Genomic DNA, 23,636 nt, shown 5'->3' with positions numbered 1-23,636 from the left:
CGGCCTGCAACACAGGCTGCCGCTCTGAGTTTCATGAATAATAGTGATCCATTATTGACTGGTGGCAACACACAGAAAATGCTGCTGGAACTCAGCAGGCCCGGTAGCATCTATGGAGAGAATTAAACAGTGGACATTTTGGGCCAAGACCCTTCAGCAGGACTGGGAAAAAAAGACGAGAAATCAGAGTAAGAAAATGGGAGGAAAGGAAGACTGGTGTATGAAGGCTTGTGAGCTTTGTATCATGAATACTATTGTAAAGGAGAAGGGAGAAATATGTTTACAAAATAATCGCTTTGGAACATTATTGCACCAGACTGCCAATTTTTGTGTTGCCCTTTAAAAGGAAGAACTATCGTTGATGTTGGGCATGGACCCTAATCTTTCCAAAATACTGTACATCTTGAGCTATAATCCCAGATATTATATATGAAACATTAGTGACTGAATAAGCTATCTTTAGTGATGTAAACCAAACAAGAAATGGGAGCAGGAGAAGCTTACTCAACTATCCCCCCCCCCACCCCGCCAAGCCGGCTCTGTCATTCAGCCAGGAAGTGGCTGCTCTTCTACCTCAATACGTTTTTCTGCACATTCCCCTAGCCTTTGATTCCCTTAATATCTAGAAATCTATTGATCTCTGATTTGGATAAACCCAATGTCTGAACCTTCAGCACCCTCTAGGCTTAACATTTTCACCAGCTTCAGAGGGAAGGCGTTTCTCCTGGTTTTTGTCCCAACTGCTCCATCCCTTATTTGGAGACAGTGAGCCCTAGTTTTAGGGTCTTAAATATCTTCCCTGTATCCCCTGGTGTGTCGCCTAACTTCAGTGAGATTACCATCCCTTACCCTTTTTAGAAACCTTAAAAAATAAAGGCTTACCCTATGCAATAGACCCACTATGCCCGGAAGACCTCATGTATAAACGGTACTCCAGCTGTTGTCTCAGCAACCTGAATTATAACAGTGAGATATCTTCACTCAGGCATTCAAATCGTCTTGTAGCAAAGGTCAACGTTCCATTTGCCTTACAAATTACCACTGAGCCTAAATGGTGTCTTTCAGTCATTTGTGTACACAGAAATCCGGGTTGCTTTTGAACATCAGCACCACCCAATGTTCCACTTGACAGCAAGCAAAATGTATCGGCTGAAACATTAAAAAAAAATCTGTTCTTCATAAGAGTCCCGTAAGATCTGTAACATCCATTTGAATGGACAGACAGGACCTTAGCTTAATGAGTAGGTTCTGGGTGAAAATAGCAATTGCAGTTGAGTGTCCTGTGTTCACTGCCCATGCTGTGAGTTCTTCTACATTTCAAAACCCCCAGATCGTGTTGGGTGGTTGCTCTGGTGAGCACTTCTGTTTGATCTTTGTATGGAAACTTGGCTTTTGATTGCACCTCATTGTAATTTGCTGTCCTGGTCTTCTCTGACCTCTCTGCACTGGACTACCTACACTGTCCCAGGGTAACCTCTTCACCTTTTAACACTTCAAGAGTCAGCGTCGAAAGTAGAGGACAGTAAAGGCCCTTTGGCCCACAGAGTTGTGCTGACCTTTATCTTGCTTCAGTTCCTTGCTCCTCTTCTTGACCCTTGCATCTTAAAATGTGTCCTAGCTTAACCTTTCTCCAGTTCTGATGAAAGTTCATCCATTGGGAACATGAGTTGGATTTCTCCCTTTATGAAGTGTTGGCTGTGAAATTCTCAGTGTTTCCCAGCAACTGTTGTTTCAGGTGGGAATATGGGTGCGATTAGTATAAGTGAATCCCTGGTTGTCTGCATGGAGTCGGTAGACTGAAGGGTCTGTTCCCATTCCATATGATCCCCTGGTTTCCAGCACTTGCAATATTTCGCTTTGGTGTTCCACATTGGAGAGTTTCAGGGCTGACGTCATGAAAAGCTCTTTTTACAGCAAATTGCCTTTGGAGAGGTTATAATGAGCACATCAGGTTTCCTGTGCCTAGGTGCATCAAGAAAATGCAGAGTTATCTGAACGCTTCTCCTTGACGAATGGCCTCAGGGGTGAAGCGACACAGTAGAGTACTTAGCATGAGTAGCTTCCGAAAGTGGCAGCCAGCCTGTCGTTAGGCTTTCTTTGAAATAAAGGAAAATATAGTTTAGGGTGGTGTAGATGGTATGAATATTTCAAACAGTACATCACACTCTCATGAGCACACTGGATGAGTAAGGAGAATGGTGACAATAGATTTTGTTCCTTGGAGCCCACTACACTTGAAAAATGTGACTGTAAATGCTGGAAACCTGAAAGGCAATTGGAAATGCTTGGTCAGGCAGCATCTGTGGAGAGACAGAATTAGTATTTCAGGTCATCTGCCAGTGGGGACTGTGTTGTGTAAGTTTGGACAGCAAATGCAGGGTGACAGTGAGTGGGCTTGTTGGGTAACCTGCGGTGTTTGGTGATGGTGGTGGGGGTTGTAGGGTTGTGGTAAGGTCGGTTAGTAGTTGGGGACTTGGGCAATTGCAGAGTCGACGTGGAGGCCAGTGGGGGCGGACTCAGGGGCAAAATAGGGGTGAGGGCCCCAGGTTACCATGAGAGTGCAGAGATGATCATGTTGTTCTGGGATGGCAGGTGTTCCCAGGATAGAAAGGTCCCAGCTTGCATGTGCACCCCTGTAAGAGAGGTTTTGGCAGGGTCACAAGGGAGCCTTATGCTTGTAGTGGAGCAAAATAACATGGAAATGAAGACGATCTAATTTGAGTTTGGCAATAAATCAGTTACCAGTTACATAACACAGAGAGAAGTAATGCAATTGAACTGTAGACAGGAGTAATTTGTAATTCACATTGGCGATCATGGGCTGTCTCAGAACAGATCTGTCAGTTCAAAACTAGGCATCAGTGAGATGCTGTGGATCAAGAGCAGAAGTGTCTACACCAGCGGTTCCCAACCACTGGGTCGCAAAGCATGCGCTACCGGGCCGCGAGGAAACGATATGAGTCAGCTGCACCTTTCCTCATTCCCTGTCACGCACTGTTGAACTTGAACATAGAGTTGCCAACTGTCCCGCATTTGCCGGGACATCTTGTATATTTGGCTAAATTGGTTTGTCCCATACGGGACCACCCTTGTCCCGTATTTCCCCCGCTAAGGTAGAGCGTTCCTATGAAACCATTCGTACTGAAATGGCGTGAAGCGAAGAAGCAATTACCATTAATTTATCTGGGAAAAATTTTTGAGCATTCCCAGACCCAAAAAATAACCTACCAAATCATACCAAATAACACATAAAACCTAAAATAACACTCACGTATAGTAAAAGCAGGAATGATATGATAAATACACAGCCTATATAAAGTAGAAATAATGTATGTACAGTATAGTCGGGAAGATTAAGCCGAAACCGATTTGTGGAAAAAAAATCGGCACGTACGCACATGCACACATCATGCATGCGCACACAAGTGCCTGTGCAAGGCTTCATGGTCACGGTAGTCTTTACGGGGTAAACACAAGGTATTTGACTGCTACTTTTGTCCCTTATTTGGGAGTGAGAAAGTTGGCAACCCTAACTGTAAAAGACATGTTGAGGTGAGTTTAACCCTACTTGAACACCCCCCCCCCCCACCCCACCAGTTGGCTGGTCCGCAAGAATATTGTCAATATTAAACTGGTCCACGGTGCAAAAAAGGTTGAAGACCCCTGGTCTACACAGTGTACAACCTCATGGCCTAGTATATCCTCCAATTGATCATTACATAGGGTCTGTCATGGTTTGACTAGGCATATAGAAGGACATGCCAGGAGTTATGCCAGGCTGCTTACAAAGCTGAGGTGCGAACCTGATGAAGCTGTAAGATAGCTGTGCTAAATGTGCAATAGACAGAGCTTAGCAAGGTCACTATAACCGGATCAACACTCGGCAGTTTTGCCGTATCTGTGAATGGGGCAAGCAGTTCAATTGTTGACTACTGTAAGAACACCACCATCCACAATGGTGCAGGATTCTGCGTGCGAGTGGTAGGGATGCAGACATATTCAGCTAGAAGTGTTGAGTGGACGATTCACCTCAACTTTCTCTACTGATCCCCACCATTACAGTGGCCATTCAGCAGACAATTTGATGCACGCACAATACTAAGAAAGAGCGGAGGGCACTGGATGCATCTTTAAGGCTACAGAACCTGGCAACATCCCAGCCGTGGTTCTGAAGCCCTGTCTCCAGGTCTAGCTGTGCGTTCAGCCGAGATGTTCCAATACAATTAAAGACGAAGTAGAAAGATGCCCTGCTCACAAAAAGCTGGACAACAGCAATCTGACTAATCTGCCCTCATTCGTCAGTGAAGTGATGGATGGTGTCGACAATGCACTTACTCCCCCATTATCTACTCACTGTTGCCTGGTTTGTGTTTTCCCTGAACCACTTGGCTCCAAACCTCAGAAGAGATCTTGCGTGAACACAGACCAAAGACCCGAACTTCAGTGCTGAGGCTAGGGTGACTACTCTTTATGCCAAGAGGGCATCTCACTGAGTGTGGCTTCAAGGAATCCTAGTAAAAATGAAACTAGTGGGCATCAAAGGGAGAATATTCCAATTCTGGGAGTCATCTTTCACAAAGGTAGATGGTTGAATCAATCATTCCATTCCCAGGACATGACTGGCAAGGCAGCACTTACTTCCCATTCGTAGTGGCTTTCAAAAGATGATGGAGAGCCACTTTCTTAAACCACTCTCCTTCTGGTGAGGGTGCTCCAGGATTCAGATGCTGGAATGATGAAGGGCTGATCATATATTTCCAAGTCCAGATGTTGTGCGACTCAGAGGGGAACCTGCATGATGGTGCTGCCCTGGTGACAGAAATTGCAGGTTTGGGAGATGCCATTGGAGATCCTCAGGGTGGCATCCTGGTCCCAACCATCTTCAGCTGGTTCATCAAAGACCCCTCTTTCATGATAAAATCAGACATTAAGATATTTGCTGTTGATTGCATAGAAAATGATGGAATTAATGGGCTAATATGGGGCAAGAAATATTCACATTGCAGAACTGTTAGGCAGTGACCGTCAGGAGCATTGGGGAATGGATGCATTTAGTTCCAATCACACTCAGGAAGCTCGACACCATCCAGGATAAAACAGCCTTCTTGGCACCTCATTTATAAAGGTTACCCTTATTTGTACATGTACAACACATCAAAATGTGCAGTGAAATGCATTGTTTGTGTCGTATCAAATCAGTGAAGATTGTGCTGCGAAGCCTGCAAGAGTCACCATGCATCCAGTGCCAACATAGTATGCCCACAGCTTACTAATGCGATCTGAAGTCTTTGGAATGTGGGAGGAAACCGGAGCATCCGGGGGAAACCCACACGGTCCCAGGGAGGAATACCAACTCTGTCCAGACAGTGGCAGGAACTGAACCTTGATCTCACAGCTTGCACTGTAGTCGCATTACGCTGACCCCCATGCTGCCATGCCAGTTCATTTCACTAATCATCTGTTTCCTCCATTAACGGTGTACCATGGCTGCAGTGTGTACCATGTACAGAACGAACCACAGTTACTTGTCAAGTCTACTTCAGAGGCATCTCCCAGACCTGCAAGCTGTGCCAGAGGGGCACCAGGAACATGTGGTAGCAACCCCTGCAGGCTCTCCTCTGAGTGACGCACCGTCTGCATTTCATTGTTTCAGGGTCAACTCCCTGCCCAGTGGCACTCCAGGAGCAACTGAGAGCCAGAAGGTCGGTAGTGGCTGAGGACCCACGAGGAATAGGTAGCAAATGCTGCCTTCCTTTCCAGTGACAACCAGATCCCAAAAGAATGAGCAAATTAAAATTGCCTTTGATCACAGACCACACAATAGCAGAATGTATGGGGTGAGGTGAGGTATGGGGTGAGCAAAGCCAGGTTTAAGTCAATGGAAGAGAGTGATCGCTGTGAACGTTGGGTAATTTGGAAATAGGATAGGAATCATAAATGTTTTCAAAATCTTTGGATGGCTGGATGTAAATAATGCTGAGCTGTGCCAAAGTACAAGACATAAACAGTGTAATTAGCAAGTGAATTACAACACAGAAAATTGTGAAATGGTGCACAAAAAGGATGAGAATGCTTCTGGAACAGTGTGGTTGACGTGTGATGGAGAATCTGTAAACATAGATAATACGATCATAAACTATATTGGTGCAGTTAATAAAACATTTTTAAAAAAACAAACAAATCATTGCAGCTTATTTTCAGTAGCATGGAATACAGAGCATTGACTGAACCACACAGATGGTTCCAAACAGTTCTGGTCGACTTATTGTAAAAAGCAAATGCAGGAATAAAGTGTCATTCTACCAGTAACATTGTGGGATGTTGGATGCTGTTATCTGGAATAAATGGAGTGTGTGGGGCCGAGTGCATAGAGATCGTTAAGGTTACCCGAGTTCTTGTAGGGTAAAAGTAGACAAAAATGTGTCTGCTTGTGGATAAGACCAGGATGAGTGAGGGTGATGATAATAAATTCAGTGGAAATCTTGCATACAAGATTACAAACATGGACGAGTGATGCTGACAGTTTGGCTGCATAATAAGGGAACACCAGAAAAGTGGGGCAGTAGAATCAGGTGGATGGTGATAGGGTAGGTGAAGAAAGGAGGGAAGGGGGCTTGTAGAACATGAACACCAGCAAATTTCTACTGGACTGGAAACCTGCTTGTGTAGTGGTTGGAACATAAAGGCAAACTTTGGTGGACCAGAGCGATTCAAGACTTTCTAAAGGGAATTGGATTTTTTTTTTGAAAAAGACAGTGGACTAATGTGGGTTACAGAGCTTGTTCTCTGGGTCCCTGCATGTTATTTTCACTGTGGCAGTCACACACACCGTACAAAATGCAGGTAAGTATACTGAGAATGCTGTTGATACAGGTGACATGCACCACAATAAACATCTACAGCAATGCCTACGGCTGGGTTGAGTTGCTCTCCGATCTTGGTAAACCATTTGCACCATACGAGGAGACATCACTTGTGTTGTGACCTCCAAATGCTTGGCTTTTCTATACAGTCAGTTGATTGGTCGTCATTACAGAAACCCAGTTGTGAAGTAGGGACAGTGTCTTGTTGAGTGGTTGCATGTTAAGCTCTGTGCATTGTGTAGAATTTTGCCCTCATTGGGTTTGAGGTCCACATGTCTGTCTATGGAATTGTTTGTGGAAAACCATGCTTCTGGAAATTCTCTTACATGCACGGTGTTGGCTTGCGCCCTGGCTTTCACTGATGCCCAGTTGAATTTGTGCCTCTCTCGATCTTCATGGATAGAGACGAGGGAGAGTTGGTTATGCAGCTTAACAGCCAGTTGATGTTTGTGGATCCTTGTGGATAGTTTTCTCCCAGTTTGGCCGACATAGCGTTTGCTGCAGTCCCCACATGGGAATTTGTAGACCACTTTGGATTTTATAGACCACATGGGTCTTGTCCTAGAGCTTGGTTTGTTCTTTAGGTCTGCAGGTTGCTGTCCTCAATGTTGCTGTTGGTTTATGCATGACCGAAGTTCTGTGTTCTTGGAGCAGTTGCCGATGCAAGGCTTATTGAGATGCCAAAGTAACCTCAACATTGTAGCTAGCACAGTGTATGACAACTGAACCCATGTGAAGGCAGCTGAAACATTCCTGCCCCAACCACGACATTGCTAGCTAGAGGAATCAGTGATTATTTTCAGGTTGGCATCTGGTGCTTCCAGACTTCTCCAAGGTTGATGCTGTGGGACAGAAAGCGAAGGAGTTCATCTTGACTTCAGGTCTTCTGCTGTAGCGAGCAGTTGCTGGGCATTGATGCTCTGGTAACCTGTCAATTTCAAGTGCATCGTGACTGGGGAATGAGTGGAGGTCAAGCTGTAATTCGAGGGAGTGGGAGGGGTGAGGGAGAAGGGCCATCAGCTGGGGTTGCATCGACTGAGCCCCATTAGGCATCTCCACACTAACATGGATCACCCAGCAGAGAGAGCCTTCAATGTAGCTGGGCTTGGGTCTTCCCAGCGGTGTGAGTTACATTCACCCGGGTGGGGGGGGGGGGGTGCCTGGTGATGCCTGCCTCTCCCTCTGTGTAGCTGTTTGTGACTGGCTGCATCTGTGCTTAAGTAGAGAAGCCTTTATTTTCTGCCAGTTGTCTCTGCCACCTGTTTTAAGCTTTCACAAGCCTGCAACAAGCTGAGCAAAGTGTGGCCACCGTAATGTATCCTTGGGTGGGTCTTAGTTGCTGCTGACTTTGTGGAAACATCCACTTACAATGTAGCAGTCACAGGGTGCAGCATCGTCAGACAAAGCTGTATATTGTGCCCATAGGCAAGAGACTTCTTAACTTGATGCTTAAATTTGTGCTGATGTTGCAATGTCCTGTTACAGATACACCGCTTTGAAGATAATACGTGCCTACACTTTTTATAGTTACGTTCAGACTCTGTTAACTGGCTTATTCAATCAGTTGGAACTCCTTCAGAGGTGAAGGTAATCTAGTGCCAAATTGTTCAGGTAGTGGCCAGCACTGTGTATTTGATACAGTGCTACTGGTAACAAATGTTCAAGACTGTAATGGGAAGAACTTTCAGTTACTTTCATTGCTAACTTCCTCACCTATGCTCTTGTGTCTGTTGCTGTACTCACCCCTGGAAATGAGCAACTTACAAGCTCACATCTTGGTTCCTGGTGATCTGGATCTTTACTACACAAGGAGCATAGAAACATAGAACGTAGAAAACCTACGGCACAACACAGGCCCTTCGGCCCATAGTGCTCTGCCGAACATCTACTTTAGAAATTACCTAGGATTACCCATAACCCTGTATTTTTCGATGCTCCATGTACCTATCCAGGAATCTCTTAAAAGACCCTATCGTATCCGCCTCCATCACCATCACTGGTAGCCCATTCCACGCACTCACCACTCTCTGCGTAAAAGAAAAAACTTACTCCTGACATTTCCTCTGTCCAGAACCTACTCTCAAGCACCTTAAAACTGTGCCCCTCTTGTGTTAGCCATTTCAGCCCTGGGAAAAAGCCTCTGACTATCCACACGATCAATGCCTCTCATCATCTAGTACACCTCTATCAGGTCACCTCTCATCCTCCGCCGCTCCAAGGAGAAAAGGTCGAGTTCACTCAACCTGTTCTCATAAGGCATGCTCCCCAATCCAGGCAACATCCTTGTAAATCTCCTCTGCATCCTTTCTATAGTTTCCACATCCTTCCTGTAGTGAGGCGACCAGAACTGAGCACAGTACTCCCTAGTGGGGTCTGACCAAGGTCCTATATAGCTGTAGGAGTACGAACAGAGTTTCTGTCTGGCATTGGACTGCAGTTCACAGTTACCCGAGAGCTGTATGTGTTGCAGGGCAAGTTCAAGTTTAATTGTCATTCAACCATACAAATGAAACAGGGCTGAGGCGCAAAACACAGTACCAACAATCACACATACCATATATAGTTATGGTAGCAGGGAAGCATACAGTCACCAAAAAATATAATAGTCCCTAAGTGGCATGGCCTGAGGATTGATGGTACACGGAAGTTGATCTGGAGCCCTGTTTCTGCAAGGACAAGCATGCAGCTAGTGCAGCAGCAGACCAGCGCAATCCAGCTTGTCTTCCACCAAGCGAGCACCAGCCCCCAACCCAGTCTGCACTTCAGCACACCGGCCACACCTGTCCTCTGTCCCACACTACCGCAGGCACCTCATTGCCTGGGCGGCTACAACAGGCAGTGCTATGGCATGAGTGTCTAGTTTGCACAGCAACTTGGTGCCACACAGTGCCACCGGTCTGACAGGTTGGTCATTGTAAGTTCCCTGTGATTAGGCTGTTGTTAAATAGGTAGGTTGCTGGACAGCGTGGTTTGTTGGGCTGGAAGGGCAGGTTCCATGCTGTGTTTCTAAATAAATAGAAATAAAATAAATGCAGGTGTCCCCTGCTTTTCGTAACCTTGCTGTTACGAAAGACCTGCATTAGTACCCTGTTTTCACTAACAGAAGGTGTTTTCACTGTTACGAAAAAAAAACAGCGCACGGGGAAAATCAGCGTGCGAAAAAAATCAGCGCACGATAAAAGGCAGCGCCCGCCCCGAGCAGCCGCTCTCCCCTGGATTCGGAACGGCTTTCTCACCAGCATTGCTAAAACACGTGCCCATGAGCAGCCGTTTGCAAGATGAGTTCTAAGGTATTGGAAAAGCCTGAAAGACCTGGTAAGGGTGTTACACTTAGCGTAAAACTAGACATAAATAAGCATTTCAATCGTGGTGAACGAAGCAAGGACAAAGTGAGTTTGGCTTGTAAAAGCTGACAAAGATGATGTTGAAGAGGTTTTGGCATCCCATGACCAAGAACTGGTAGATGAAGAGCTGATGCAATTGGAAGAAGAAAGGATAACAATCGAAACCGAATGCAGTAGCGAACTGAACATGAAACAATTGCGTGAGATTTTCACTGCAATGATAAAGTACGACTTTAATTTTGAAAGGGTACGTTGGTTTAGGGGATATTTGCAGGATGGTTTGAGTCCTTACAAAGAACTGTATGATAGAAAAATGCGCAAGGCTCAGCAGTCAAGCAAGCCTTCCACATCAGCCACAGCAGACGACGAACCTCGACCTTTGACATTGAGGCAGGCAGTCATAGGAGAAGATGAGCTGCCTGCTCTAATGGAAACAGACGGCGAGATGACACCCCAGTGTCCCACCACTCTGTGATTCGCGGAGAAGAAAAAAACCGAAATAAACATGCTAATTAATTAGGTGCCGCCGACACGTAATTCTCGACCCAGATCAGAGGCGACACAATCGGAAATCGGCACTGATCTGGGCCGACAATTATATGCCAGGCGGCACCTAATTAATTAGCATGTTTATTTTGGTTTTTTTCTTAAAGATGTGCTGTGTGCCTCCTGGCTACCGCTGCACCCCTGCATGCTTCGCGGATCGGTATCAGTCGGCGGCCTGGAGGGTGGGGCCACTGCACCACCCAACCTGCGACAACTCAGTCTAACACACCATCATCAGTGTGCTCGGCGCTGAACCAATTCCGGTAAGTAATACTATACTGTACATACATCATTTCTACTTTATATAGGCTGTGTATTTATCATATCATTCCTGCTTTTACTATATGTTACTGTTGTTTTAGGTTTTATGTGTTATTTGGCATGATCTGGTGGGTTATTTTTGGGTCTGCGAACGCTCACAAAATTTTCCCATATAAATAAATGGTAATTGCTTCTTCGCTTTATGACATTTCGGCTTACGAACCGTTTCATAGGAACGCTGTACCTTCGGATGGCGGGGGAAACCTGTACATTACTGAGCAGTCTCATTAGCTGTTGATAGGAGATCTTCAGTCTCAAGTTGCAGTGTGGAAACCGAGCTCTCACTTCTGATAATAGACAAGGACAATAAAAGAGCTCCTGTCCAGTTACCTTCAACAGCCTTTGCCCCCACCTTGCCTCTTTGTTGGCTACATTGAACAGTCCTTGTTCCAAGCCTATCCTCAAGTCCATCTTCCAAGCACATCTCCCAACTTCTCAAATCCTCCTCTGCTGCATTGATAACTGCACCAGCACTACTTCCTACAACCATGTAGAACTCTTCAATTTCATCCCTTTTGCCACCCACTTTGAAATTTATCTGGACCATCTGTGATAGTTCCCTTGCTGGATCTCCCTGTTTCTATCTCAGGATACAGATCTGCCATGACCATCATTTACAAAACCCACTGACTCCCACAGCTATCTAAGCTAACTTTTCATCACCCTACCAGCGGGAAGGATGCATCCCTCCTTTCTCAATTTCTCCTTCTCCTCCTCCATATCAGTTCTCAAGCTGAGACCTTCTTCTCTGAGGCTTCTGAGATGAAGTCCTCCTTCCAGAAATGTAGCATCCCCTCTACCATAGCTGACAGTTCCCTGACATTAATTTCCCTGCATTTCCTGCATGTTTTTCCACTGATCCTCTCCCCTGACAGAATAGCAGTAGAGCTCCCCGGTCCTCACCTTTTACTCCACCAGCCTCCATGTCTAAAATATTAACCTCTGCAATTTCCACCAGCTCCATTGTGACCCAACCACCTGTTCTGTCTTCTCTCTTAATCTCCCCACCTTTCAGCTTTCCTGGAGGACCTTCTCTTTATGACTTCCTGGTACGCTAATCTCTCGCCACCCACCCCTTCCCATTCCCCTGGGACTTGCTTGTGAACCATCTCTACAACGGAGACATCCATAGCTTTCTGTGAAGCTACTGAGCTTGAGAGAGTGCACTGTGCATTGGGACCAAATTCCACCAGTCACATCCTTCCATTCCCTCACTGCAGCATCAACACCTGGGCATTTTCACCAAAGCATTCCACCTCAACCATAATATTGACCATAGAAACATCTCCATCATCTCCATGTGGATGTCAGTGATTCTTACATTTTGTTACTGTCTATGAAGTCTTCCATGTTCTTTCTGTGCTTAACCAGTGTCAGAACATGAAAACCAGTGTGTTTAATCTTCAGTGCTTGGCCTGCTCCCTCACTGGAGACCTGAAGGTGCATTGCTTGCTTTAATTTCATTTGAAGAATTTGCTGGTGCATCTTTTAAGAGCGAATCCTGCTGCTTCACAGTTGAGAGCAGGTGTCTGGAGCTCTCTCATCTCCAACGGATCTGACAGTGCTGACAATTCAACATGATTTCTCTCTTTTGCTTGCAGCCAGAGTTTTCAAAGATAATTTTTGAAGGCATAGTGTAGATTTTTTTCTTTTCCCTTTCTAAAAAATATTTTCGCATCCAGATCACAAATTGGAAGCAGGAATCTGAATCAAGTTTATTATCAAGTATGTTGTGAAATTTTTTATTTTACAGCAGTAGTACAGTAAAATACACAAAATTTACTGTAAGTTACAATATAAATGTGCAAAAAATTTCAAAAAGAAAGCAAAATTGTGAGGTAGTGTGGTGAACGGGCTGCCAGTGACGGTGGTGGAGGCAGATACGATAGGGTCTTTTAAGAGACTCCTGGATAGGAACGTGGAGCTCAGAAAAATAGAGGGCTATGGGTAACCTTAGGTAATTTCTAAGAAAGTACAGGTTCAGCACGGCATTGTGGGCTGAATGGCCTGTGTTGTGCTGTAGGCTTTCTATGTTAATATGATGTATCTCTCGTCTGCTGCATCCAGTTTCTGTGGCCGACCACTGCATTTTCAGTCCTCAATCTTGCCCATTTCTTTGTGCTTCTTCAGAAGAGCTTGGGCCGCACATTTTGAAACTCCTGACTGCCGTGATATTTCTGCTCACAGAGACATTCTTGATGCAGGATGACCTCCTTGTGTCTTCATTGTCTGCAGGACAATGACTCCAAACACACAGCCAAGGTCATAAAGAACTATCTTCAGTGAAAAGTACAAGGAGTTCTGCAACAGTTGGATTTGACCAATTTACTGTATTCATTAAGCTCTGTAACAGATAATTTTAGAATTACCAAGGATAGTATCACAGAATTTATCAGTTTTAAAAATACACCAAGGCCAATATGTTCGTGACTTTTGTTTCTTTTAAAGCTCCTGATGTATAATCACTTTGTTCCCCTTCCCTTCAGCATTGTGCATTGAGATCAATTCTCTTCACAGTGTCACTTTACAATTCTGCACCCCTTAGATTATCCTCTAATGGACAACTCTGAAAATACAACCTTTCCACTTTAACAATGAATTCCCTCTGTTTTATTCAATGGTACTCTGTACTATGGACCTTGGCCCCATCATAGGACATACTCAGTGGTCACTTTATTAGGTACACCTGTCCACCTGTTTGTTTATGCAAATATCTAATGAGCCAATCATGTGGCAGCAACTAATACATAATAGCCTGCAGGCATGGTCAAGAAGTTCACTTCAAAGTTCAAAGTAAATTTATTATGAAAGTACATGTACATCATCATATGCAACCCTGTGAGATCTGCTTTATTGTGGCCATACTTAGTACATCCAAGAAACATAGAATAGAACTTTATAGTCATTGCTCAAGACAACACGGTTGCGGTGCTTCTCCAGTCCGTGCAAAACAGATATTTACAAATTTACAAAAAGTCCCTATTTACATGTAACAAGTAACTTCCATGGGCCATAGCACTCAAAGGCCATTGGCAAGCTGGGGTGCAGCATTATTCAGCTGCATCACAGCCCTCAGGAAGATGCTGTTTTTCAGTCTTACTGTCTTGGTTATGGTCCTTCTGTATCTCCTACCAGATGGCAGGAGATTGAATAGACAGTGTCTGGGATGGGATGTGTCTCTGATGATGTTATGAGGGCGTCGTAGGTATCAGGAGATGTAGATTGTCTCCAGGTCTGGTAGATGAGTCCAACTGATGTGCAGAGCCATCTTGATGACCTGTTGGAGTGCTTTCTGATCTGCCTTGCTGCTGCTAGAGTACCACACTCTCATTTTTTATGTCAGTATGCTCTCTATTGCACATGGATAAAAGCTGGCGAGCAATTTTTGAGGCAGATTAGCTCTTCTTGAGCACCTCAGGTGACATAGTTGCCGCTGTGTCTTCCTTTCTATCAAGGTTGAGTTGACGGGCCAAGAGAGCTCCTCGATGACGCTCATCCCCAGAAACTTGAAACTGGAGATCTTTTCCATGACCTCACTATTTATGAATCATGGAGTTTGTTCGGAACCTCTTGTCTTCCTGAAGTTAATTATCATTTCATTTATCATAACAATCAATGTAAGACCGCACCCAACAGGGCGGACAAACAGGATGAACGAACAATGAATGTGCAAGAGACAAACTCTGCAAATGCAAAGAAAAAATAATATAATAATAAGCAATTAGTATCAAGAACATCAGATGACTAGTCCTTGAAAGCAAGTCCATAGGTTGTGTGCAACAGTTCAGTGATGAGATGAGTGAAGTTGTGCCCTCTGGATCGAGAGCCTGATGGTTGAGGGTAATAACTGTTCCTGAACTTGGTGGTGTGGGTTCTGAGGCTCCTGTCCCTTCTTCCTGATGGCAACAACAAGAAGCGATCATGGTTTGGGTGGTGGGTGGTCCTTAATGATGGACGCTCCTTTCCTCAACAGCGCACCGTGTAGATGTGCCCGTTGGGGAGGGGGCTTTACCCCTGATGGACTGGGCCATATCCACTACTTTTTTGTTCAGACCAAACATCAAAATGAAGGGGAAATGGGGAAAGGAGGATCTATTGACTTTGTGAAATGATTGTTGGTGCCAGGTGGGATGGTTTGAGTATCTCAGAAACTGCTGGTTTCCTGGGATTTTCATGCACAACAAAGTTCGAAGTAAATTTATTATCGAAGCTCATGTATGTCACCATATACAACCCTGAGGTTAATTTTCTTTCAGGTAATCACAATAAATGCAAGAAACACAATAGAATCAATGAAAGGTCACACCCAACAGGACGGACAGAGAACCAACGTACAAAAGACAACAAACTGTTCAAATACAAAAGGAAAGGAAAAGATAATAAATAAATAAGCAATTAAATATTGAGAACTTGAGGTTAACAGGCCTTGAAAGTGAGTCCATAGGTTGTGGGAACAGTTTAGTGACGGGGTGAGTGAAGTTATCCCTTCTGGTTCAAGAGCCTGATGATTGAGGGGTAATACTGTACCTGAACATGGTGGTGTGGGTCAGACTGGTTCAAGCTGACAGGAAGGTAACATTAACTCAAATAACCACACGTTACAAGAATGGTATGCAGAAGATTATCTGTGAATGCACAATTCATCGAACCATGAAGTGGATGGGCTACAGCAGCAGAAGACTACACAGGGTTCTATTCCTCCTATACCTTTCTTCCCCGTTCTGATGTTTGGTCTGAACAACAACTGAACCTCTTGTGTCCATTTGTGTGGTTTTATACATTTGAGTTGCTGCCACATGATTGGCTGATTAGATATTTGCATAATGTGCCCATGTACAGGTGTATCAAATAAAGTATCCACTTAGAGTGTAGAGTCGAGATGAAGGTGATTACTTGGGTAGAGTCGGGATGAAGGTGATTACTTGGGTAGAGTCGGGATGAAGGTGATTGGCTGGGTAGAGTCGGGATGAAGGTGATTGGCTGGGTAGAGTTGGGATGAAGGTGATTACTTGGGTAGAGTTGGGATGAAGGTGAGTACTTGGGTAGAGTTGGGATGAAGGTGATTGGCTGGGTAGAGTTGGGATGAAGGTGATTACTTGGGTAGACTCAGGATGAAGGTGAGTGGCTGGGTAGAGTCGGGATGAAGGTGATGACTTGGGTAGAGTCGGGATGAAGATGATTGGCTGGGTAGAGTTGGGATGAAGGTGATTACTTGGGTAGACTCGGGATGAAGGTGAGTGGCTGGGTAGAGTTGGGATGAAGGTGATTACTTGGGTAGACTCAGGATGAAGGTGAGTGGCTGGGTAGAGTCGGGATGAAGGTGATGACTTGGGTAGAGTCGGGATGAAGGTGATTGGCTGGGTAGAGTTGGGATGAAGGTGATTACTTGGGTAGACTCGGGATGAAGGTGAGTGGCTGGGTAGAGTTGGGATGAAGGTGATTACTTGGGTAGACTCGGGATGAAGGTGAGTGGCTGGGTAGACTCGGGATGAAGGTGAGTGGCTGGGTAGAGTTGGAATGAAGGTGAGTGGCTGGGTAGAGTTGAATAGAAGGGAAGTGGGTAAGTAAACTGTGATGTGGGCAGACTGCAGTGAGGTTGGAAGTATTGTGTATGCGGTGGAGTATTTGTTGAAGGTTGGCTGCATTTATCATGAACCAATGTAATTGTTCTTTACTCATTACAGCTACTGACATTAACATTGAAGCAGAGGAAAGCTTAGCCAAGGAGGAAGAAACAGAGGGAAAACCAGTCAAGAAAGAGGAATCAGAAGAAAATCCAGTTAAAGACGATGAAGCAGAAAAGAATCCCATCAAGGATGAGCCACCTGCTTCCTCATCCAAGTCCCCGGGCATGGGCAAAGGCTCCCGGACAAAGCAAGGTATGGCTCCTTCTGCAACAATGTACTTCATGTTCTGTATTTATATGTAAAATGATATGTTTCAGCCACCAACATCCCACTGTCATTTTGGATTTGATATTTTATTACAATATGTATACGTCACAATATAGACAATAGGTGCAGGATAGGCCATTCGGCCCTTCGAGCCAGCACTGCCAATCACTGTGATCATGGCTGATCATCCACTATCAGTATCCAGTTCCTGCCTTATCCCCATAACCTTTGATTCCGCTATCTTTAAGAGCTCGATCCATCTCTTTTTTGAAAGCATCCAGAGACTTGTCCTCCACAGCCTTCTGGGGCAGAGCATTCCATATATCCACCACTCTCTGGGTGAAAAAGTTTTTCCTCAACTCCATTATAAATGGCCTACCCCTTATTCTTAAACTGTGGCCTCTGGTTCTGGACTCACCCATCAGCGGGAACACGCCTCCTGCCTTCAGCGTGTCCAATCCCTTAATAATCTTATATGTTTCAATAAGATCCCCTCTCAGCCTTCTAAATTCCAGAGTATACAAGCCCAGTCGCTCCAATCTTTCGACATATGACAGTCCTACCATCCTGGGAATTAACCTTGTGAACCTATGCTGCACTCCCTCAATAGCAAGAATGTCCTTCCTCAAATTTGGTATACAGGTTTCCCCCGCCATCCGAAGGTAGAGCGTTCCTATGAAACAGTTCGTAAGCCGAAATGTCGCAAAGCGAAGAAGCAATTACCATTTATTTATATGGGAAAATTTTGTGAGCGTTCGCAGACCCAAAAATAACCTACCAAATCATGCCAAATAACACATAAAACCTAAAATAACAGTAACATATAGTAAAAGCAGGAATGATATGATAAATACACAGCCTATATAAAGTAGAAATACTTCTCTACAAAGATTGCCTGCACAGATCTCCATAGCGAAAATCTCACATAAGCGCTCTGGGCAGAAAATCTCACGCAAGCGCTGTTGGCATAAACACGCTGTCCAGTAACCTTTAAACTATGAAGCTGCCAAATCTACCAAATAACACGTAAAAATACACAGCCTATATAAAGTAGAAATAGTATATGTACCGCCGAGCACACTGATGATGGTGTGTTAGACTGAGTTGTTGCAGGCTAGGTGGTGCAGTGGCCCCCACCCTCCGGGCCGCCGACCCGATACATTGCTGCGAAGAACGCAACGGTAGCTGGGAGGCACCCAGCACATCTTTAAGAAAAAAGCCGAAATAAACATGCTAATTAATTAGGCGCTGCCCAGCACGTAAATGTTGGTGCAGATCAGAGGCGATTGCGGATTGCATCGCCTCTGATCTGGGCTGACAATTACTTGCTAGGTGGCACCTAATTAATTAGCGTGTTTATTTCAGCTTTTTTCTTAAAGATGTGCTGTGTGCCTCCTGGCTACCGCTGCGTTCTTCGCGAATTGGTACAGTGTCTGTCCGGGGCCTGGGTGTTGGGGTGGTGGGACACAGGGGTGTCATCTCATCGTCGATCACGGCAGGCAGCTCATCTTCTCCTATGACTGCCCGCCTCGATGTCGAAGGTCGAGGTTCGTCTTCTGCTATGGCTGATGTGAAAGGCTTGCTTGACTGCTGAGTCTCGCGCATTTTTCTGTCATACAGTTCTTTGTAAGCACTCAAACCGTCCTGCAAATATCCCCTAAACCTGCGTACCCTTTCAAAATTAAAGTCGTACTTTATCATTGCAGCGAAAATTTCACGCAGTTGCTTCACTTTCTGCATTCAGTTTCATTCGGTTTCGATTGTTATCCTTTCCTCTTCCAATTGCATCAGCTCTCATCTATCAGTTCTTGGTCATGGGATGCCAAAACCTTTTCAACATCATCTTTGACAACTTCCACAAGCCAAACTCACTTTGTCCTTGCTTTGTTCACCACGATCGAAACGCTTAATTATGTCTAGTTTTACGCTAAGTGTACACCCCTACGAGCTCTTTCAGGCTTTTCCGACACCTTGGAACTCATCTTGCTAACTAACGGCTGCTCAATGCAGCATGTTTAAGCAATGCCGTCCCGAATCCGGGGCAGAGTGGCTGCTCGGGACGCGCGCTGCCTTTCTTCGTAACAGTGAAAACACCTTCTGAAAGCGAAAACAGGGTACTAATGTAGGTCTTCCGTAACAGTGAGGTTTCGTAAAGCAAATGTTCGAAAAGCGGGGGACACCTGTAGTACATTGAGATTCATTTTCTTTTAGGCATTTACAGAAAAATAAAGAAAAACTATACATAAACAATGACTGACAAACAACTAATGTGCAAAACGAAACATATTGTGCAAATATAAAACAAATGCTGAGAACGTGAGTTGTTGAGTCTTTGAAACAGAGTCTGTAGCTTGTGGAATCAGTTCAGATTTGAGGTGAGTGAAGTTATCCACGTTGGTTCAGGAGCCTGATGGCTGTAGGGTAATAACTGTTCCTGAACCTGGTCACGTGAAATCTAAGGCTCTTGTACGTAGTGACTTTTCTTTGGTCATTTTTCGTTATCGATCTCTTCTTTAATATTAAAGAAGGATAAAGATCCTGCTCATTGTGCATCTTATAGACCAATATCCTTATTAAATGTTGACTCTAAAATTTTTTCTAAATTATTAGCAAACAGATTAGAAAAAGCACTTCCTTATATTATTTCGGAAGACCAAATGGGTTTTATTAAAGGTCATTACTCTTTCTATAATATTTATACACTGTTAAATATTATCTATACCCCATCACAAAATGATCCTGAATGCGTCATTTCCTTAGACGCTGAAAAAGCCTTCGTTAGAGTCGAATGGCCTTACTTATTTAAGGTGCTTGAAATGTTTAATTTCAGCCCGAAATTTATATCCTGGATCAAATTGTAATATCATTCTCCTATGGCCTCAGTTCGTACTAACTCTTTAAACTCACTTTTTTTACCTCTTTTTCGAGGTACCAGACAAGGTTGTCCTCTTAGTCCTTTATTATTTGATATTGCATTAGAACCTCTTGCAATTGCTATTCGAGAATCTCCAAATATTATTGGTATAACTCGTGGTTTAAGGTCTCATAAAGTATCACCTTATGCTGATGACTTACTTTTATATATTTCTAATTCTCGAAAATCTATTCCTGCTGCTTTAGATTTATTAGCACAATTTAGTCTTTTTTCAGGTTATAAGTTAAATCTCAGTAAGAGTGAACTTTTCCCGATTAATAAGCAAGTTCTCTTATATCAGAACCTCCCGTTTAAATTGGTTAATAACCATTTTTCATATCTTGGGATTAAAATTACCTGTAAACATAAGGATTTATTTAAGACTAATTTCCTACCCTTAATTGATCACATTACTCAACTTTCATTTAAATGGGCTCCACTTTATTTAACTTTGATTGGTCGCATTAATGCTGTTAAGATGTCTATTCTGCCAAAATTTTTATATGTATTTCAGGCACTACTGATTTTTGTTCCAAAATCCTTTTTTGACAAAGTTGACTCTAAAGTTTCTTCATTTCTTTGGCAAAATAAAAACCCGAGATTGGGTAGAATACATCTACAGAAAGCTAAGAGAGATGGAGGTTTGGCATTACCTAATTTTAGATTCTATTATTGGGCAATTAATATTCGACACATGAAATTTTGGTTACTTGACCAAGATACACTATCCATTCCTAAATGGGTAGTATTGGAATTACAATCTGCTCAAGGTTATGCACTTGGCTCCATGTTAGGTTCTTCTCTTCCTTTCGATTTGAAATGCCACCAACAGGTTTGTAACCCGATAGTTAAATATACCTTACGTATTTGGTTTCAATTCCGAAAATTTTTCGATCTTAATCAATTTGGGCTTGTGATTCCTATTTTAGGCAACATATTCTTTCACCCCTCTTCCACGGACCGTGCCTTCCAAATTTGGAAGACTAATGGTATTTCAGGGTTTTTGGATTTATTTTTAGATAGCTCCGTTATGTCTTTTGAACAATTATCTAACAAATATAACTTACCAAGAATACATTTTTTTTAGATATCTCCAAGTTAGAAATTTCCTAAGTACTATACTCTCTTCCTTTCCGACGTTACCTCCTACATATATTTTAGATACTATAACCTTAACCCATGTCAGAAAGGTGTAACGGCTATTATTTATAATGCTATCATGAAACTTAGGAAAACTCCATTCGATAAGATTAGGCAAGATTGGGAAAAGGAATTGGGCTTTACTATCTCGGCGGATGACTGGGCGCATATTTTACAACTAGTCAATACTTCCTCTATCTGTTCCAAACATTCCCTAATTCAATTTAAAGTTGTTCATAGAGCACGTATGTCTAAAGATAAATGAGCTCGTTTTTATTCTCATATTAACCCTCTTTGTGACAGATGTCATGGGGAGATAGCTTCCTTAACTCATATGTTTTGGTCCTGTCCTACTTTGGAAACTTTTTGGAAAGACATTTTTAATATTATTTCAAAGGTATTGAATATAGATATTTCTCCCCATCCTATTACTGCTATCTTTGGATTACCTAAAATTTCCAGTAATCTTTCCCCTTCAGCCCGTAGAATGATTGCATTTCTTACTTTAATGGCGAAAAGATGTATTTTACAACATTGGAAGGAGATTAATGCCCCAACTACATTCTTTTGGTTTTCTCAGACGATACTATGTTTAAATTTGGAGAAAATCAGAAGTAATCTTTATGATACTTCAGTTAAATTTGAACAGACCTGGAGATCTTTTATTCAACATTTTCATTTAATGTAATTTTTTTTTTCTCTTTGCCCATATTTACATTCCCTTCTTGCTTTTTAACTGTTTTTAATGGAGGTCGGGTTTGAGGACGTAATTGTTTTAAGTTGTTTAAGTCTACTTGGTACCTAGTTAGCCCATTGCTTTGCTTTGCTTTTTAGATTGGTTGCACAGTGGGTCTTTTTCTGGGGTTTTTTTTTGGGTTTTTTCTTTATTGATATGTATGGAAAATTAGTATACTATTATATTACCTTGTTATTTTATATCTAAACTGCACTGTTTGTACTAACTTTTTTTTGTGTATTAATATCTCTTGCAAATTTATATTGCAACAGTGTCTATATGCTTTACCTTTTGTGTACTAATTCAATAAAAAGATTTAAAAAGAAAAAAGAAAGATTGGTGTTTAAACAATTGAATTGACTTTATTTCTTACATCCTTCAGATACATGAGGAGTAAGAATCTTTATGTTATGTCTCCGTCTAAAGATGCAATGTGCAAGTTATAGTAATTTGTAATAAATATTATGTACAACAGGACAGTCAATATAACATAGAAATACAGTTCTGTCAGCATGAATTAATCAGTGTGATGGCCTGGTGGAAGAAGCTGTCCTAGAGCCTGTTGCTGCTGGCTTTTATGCTGTGGTTCCTTTTCCCAGATGGTAGCAGCTGGAACAGTTTTTGCTTGGGGTGACTCGGGTCCCCAATGATCCTTCAGGCCCTTTTTACAAACCTGTCTTTGTAAATGTCCTGAATAGTGGGATGTTCACATCTACAGATGTGCTGGGCTGTCCGCACCACTCTCTGCAGAATCCTGAGATTAAGGGAGGTACAGTTCCCATACCAGGCAGTGATGCAGTCAGTCAGGATGCTCTCAATTGTGCCCCCTATAGAAAGTTCTTGGGATTTGCGGGCCAGTACCAAACTTCTTCAACTGTCTGAGGTGAAAGACGCGCTGTTGTGCCTTTCACCACACAGCCAGTATGTACAGCCCACGTGAGATCTTCTTAAGTATCGGTAGCTTCATGTTTGTGAGTGACTGAGGAGGGAGGAGTGTAGGGGTCTATGTGACACAGCCAGCTGGTCCTTAATGGGAGGAAAGACACTGTGGTCACAGGAGAAGCAATATGATACTGGTTGTTTTGGTGCAGTATCTGGAATAATTCCAAACTTTTAAAGTTTAGTTCATGGTGATTCACTTCACTCAACGATGCACTTATTTTTGATCATTGAATTTTATACTCTCCTCACTTTCTGCCTCCCCAGGCATCATTGCTTCTGCCTCCAACTGCAGCTTTCTGACCATCTCGTTTCCTACCACTCTTTAACCTTTCCTCTTTTCTCCTATCCCCAGCCGCCTTCTGTGTTTTTCCTGTCCCAGTTTGTCAGTCATTTTGTTGTCACCAGACAACTCTATGCATCTCCCCTTATTCAACCAGCTGCTGCGTGTCTCCGTCCTGGGTTAAATGCGCCACACTGTTTCTCTCTACCTTCATTACACCCGGTCCAAGCTGCAGTTGTTCATTCTGAAACCCAGACTGATAAAGCACTCATATTCACGGACTATCAATTGATTCATAAAGTGGCAGCTCATCAAAACACAAGAGTTCTGTTCTTCATACAGTTCTTCCTTCAGCCCCAAAGCCCCTGTGTTCCAATCATGGAAGCAGAATGGAACAAAACAACATTATTAGCTGAGTAAATGGGAGCTTAGTTTGAGCATCATTTTACATTGACACAAACACTGCCATTCTGCTTTAAATCAGAATAACTTTATTTCATGACTTCACTTACCACCATTCTGGCTGCTGCTATTTCAGAAGATCATGGCAAACGTAGGCCAGATTTTGAGTTGTTCATAATAGTCCATACCCAGTTTTGGTGTTTTGAAGGAGTCAATTTTCTCAGCAGCCAGGTTCCACAAACTTCCCTGAAATT

General features: G+C 43.3%; 1 protein-coding gene across 5 annotated transcripts in view; it reads left to right on the top strand.

Annotated features, from left to right (window-relative positions):
• Window positions 1–23,636, top strand: part of map7d1a (MAP7 domain containing 1a) — a 252,467-nt gene that overhangs the window by 148,682 nt on the left and 80,149 nt on the right. For all 5 annotated transcript variants that reach the window (XM_072247065.1, XM_072247064.1, XM_072247066.1 and 2 more), the window contains exon 2: window positions 16,759–16,953. In XM_072247065.1, coding sequence (XP_072103166.1) covers window positions 16,759–16,953 — 195 coding nt within the window. The remainder of the gene's footprint in view (window positions 1–16,758; window positions 16,954–23,636) is intronic.

The sequence above is a fragment of the Mobula birostris genome, chromosome 30 (assembly GCF_030028105.1).
Source record: "Mobula birostris isolate sMobBir1 chromosome 30, sMobBir1.hap1, whole genome shotgun sequence".
NCBI lineage: Eukaryota > Metazoa > Chordata > Chondrichthyes > Myliobatiformes > Myliobatidae > Mobula > Mobula birostris.
The sequence above is the reverse complement of the archived record's forward strand: the minus strand, read 5'-3'. Positions and strand labels throughout refer to the sequence as shown.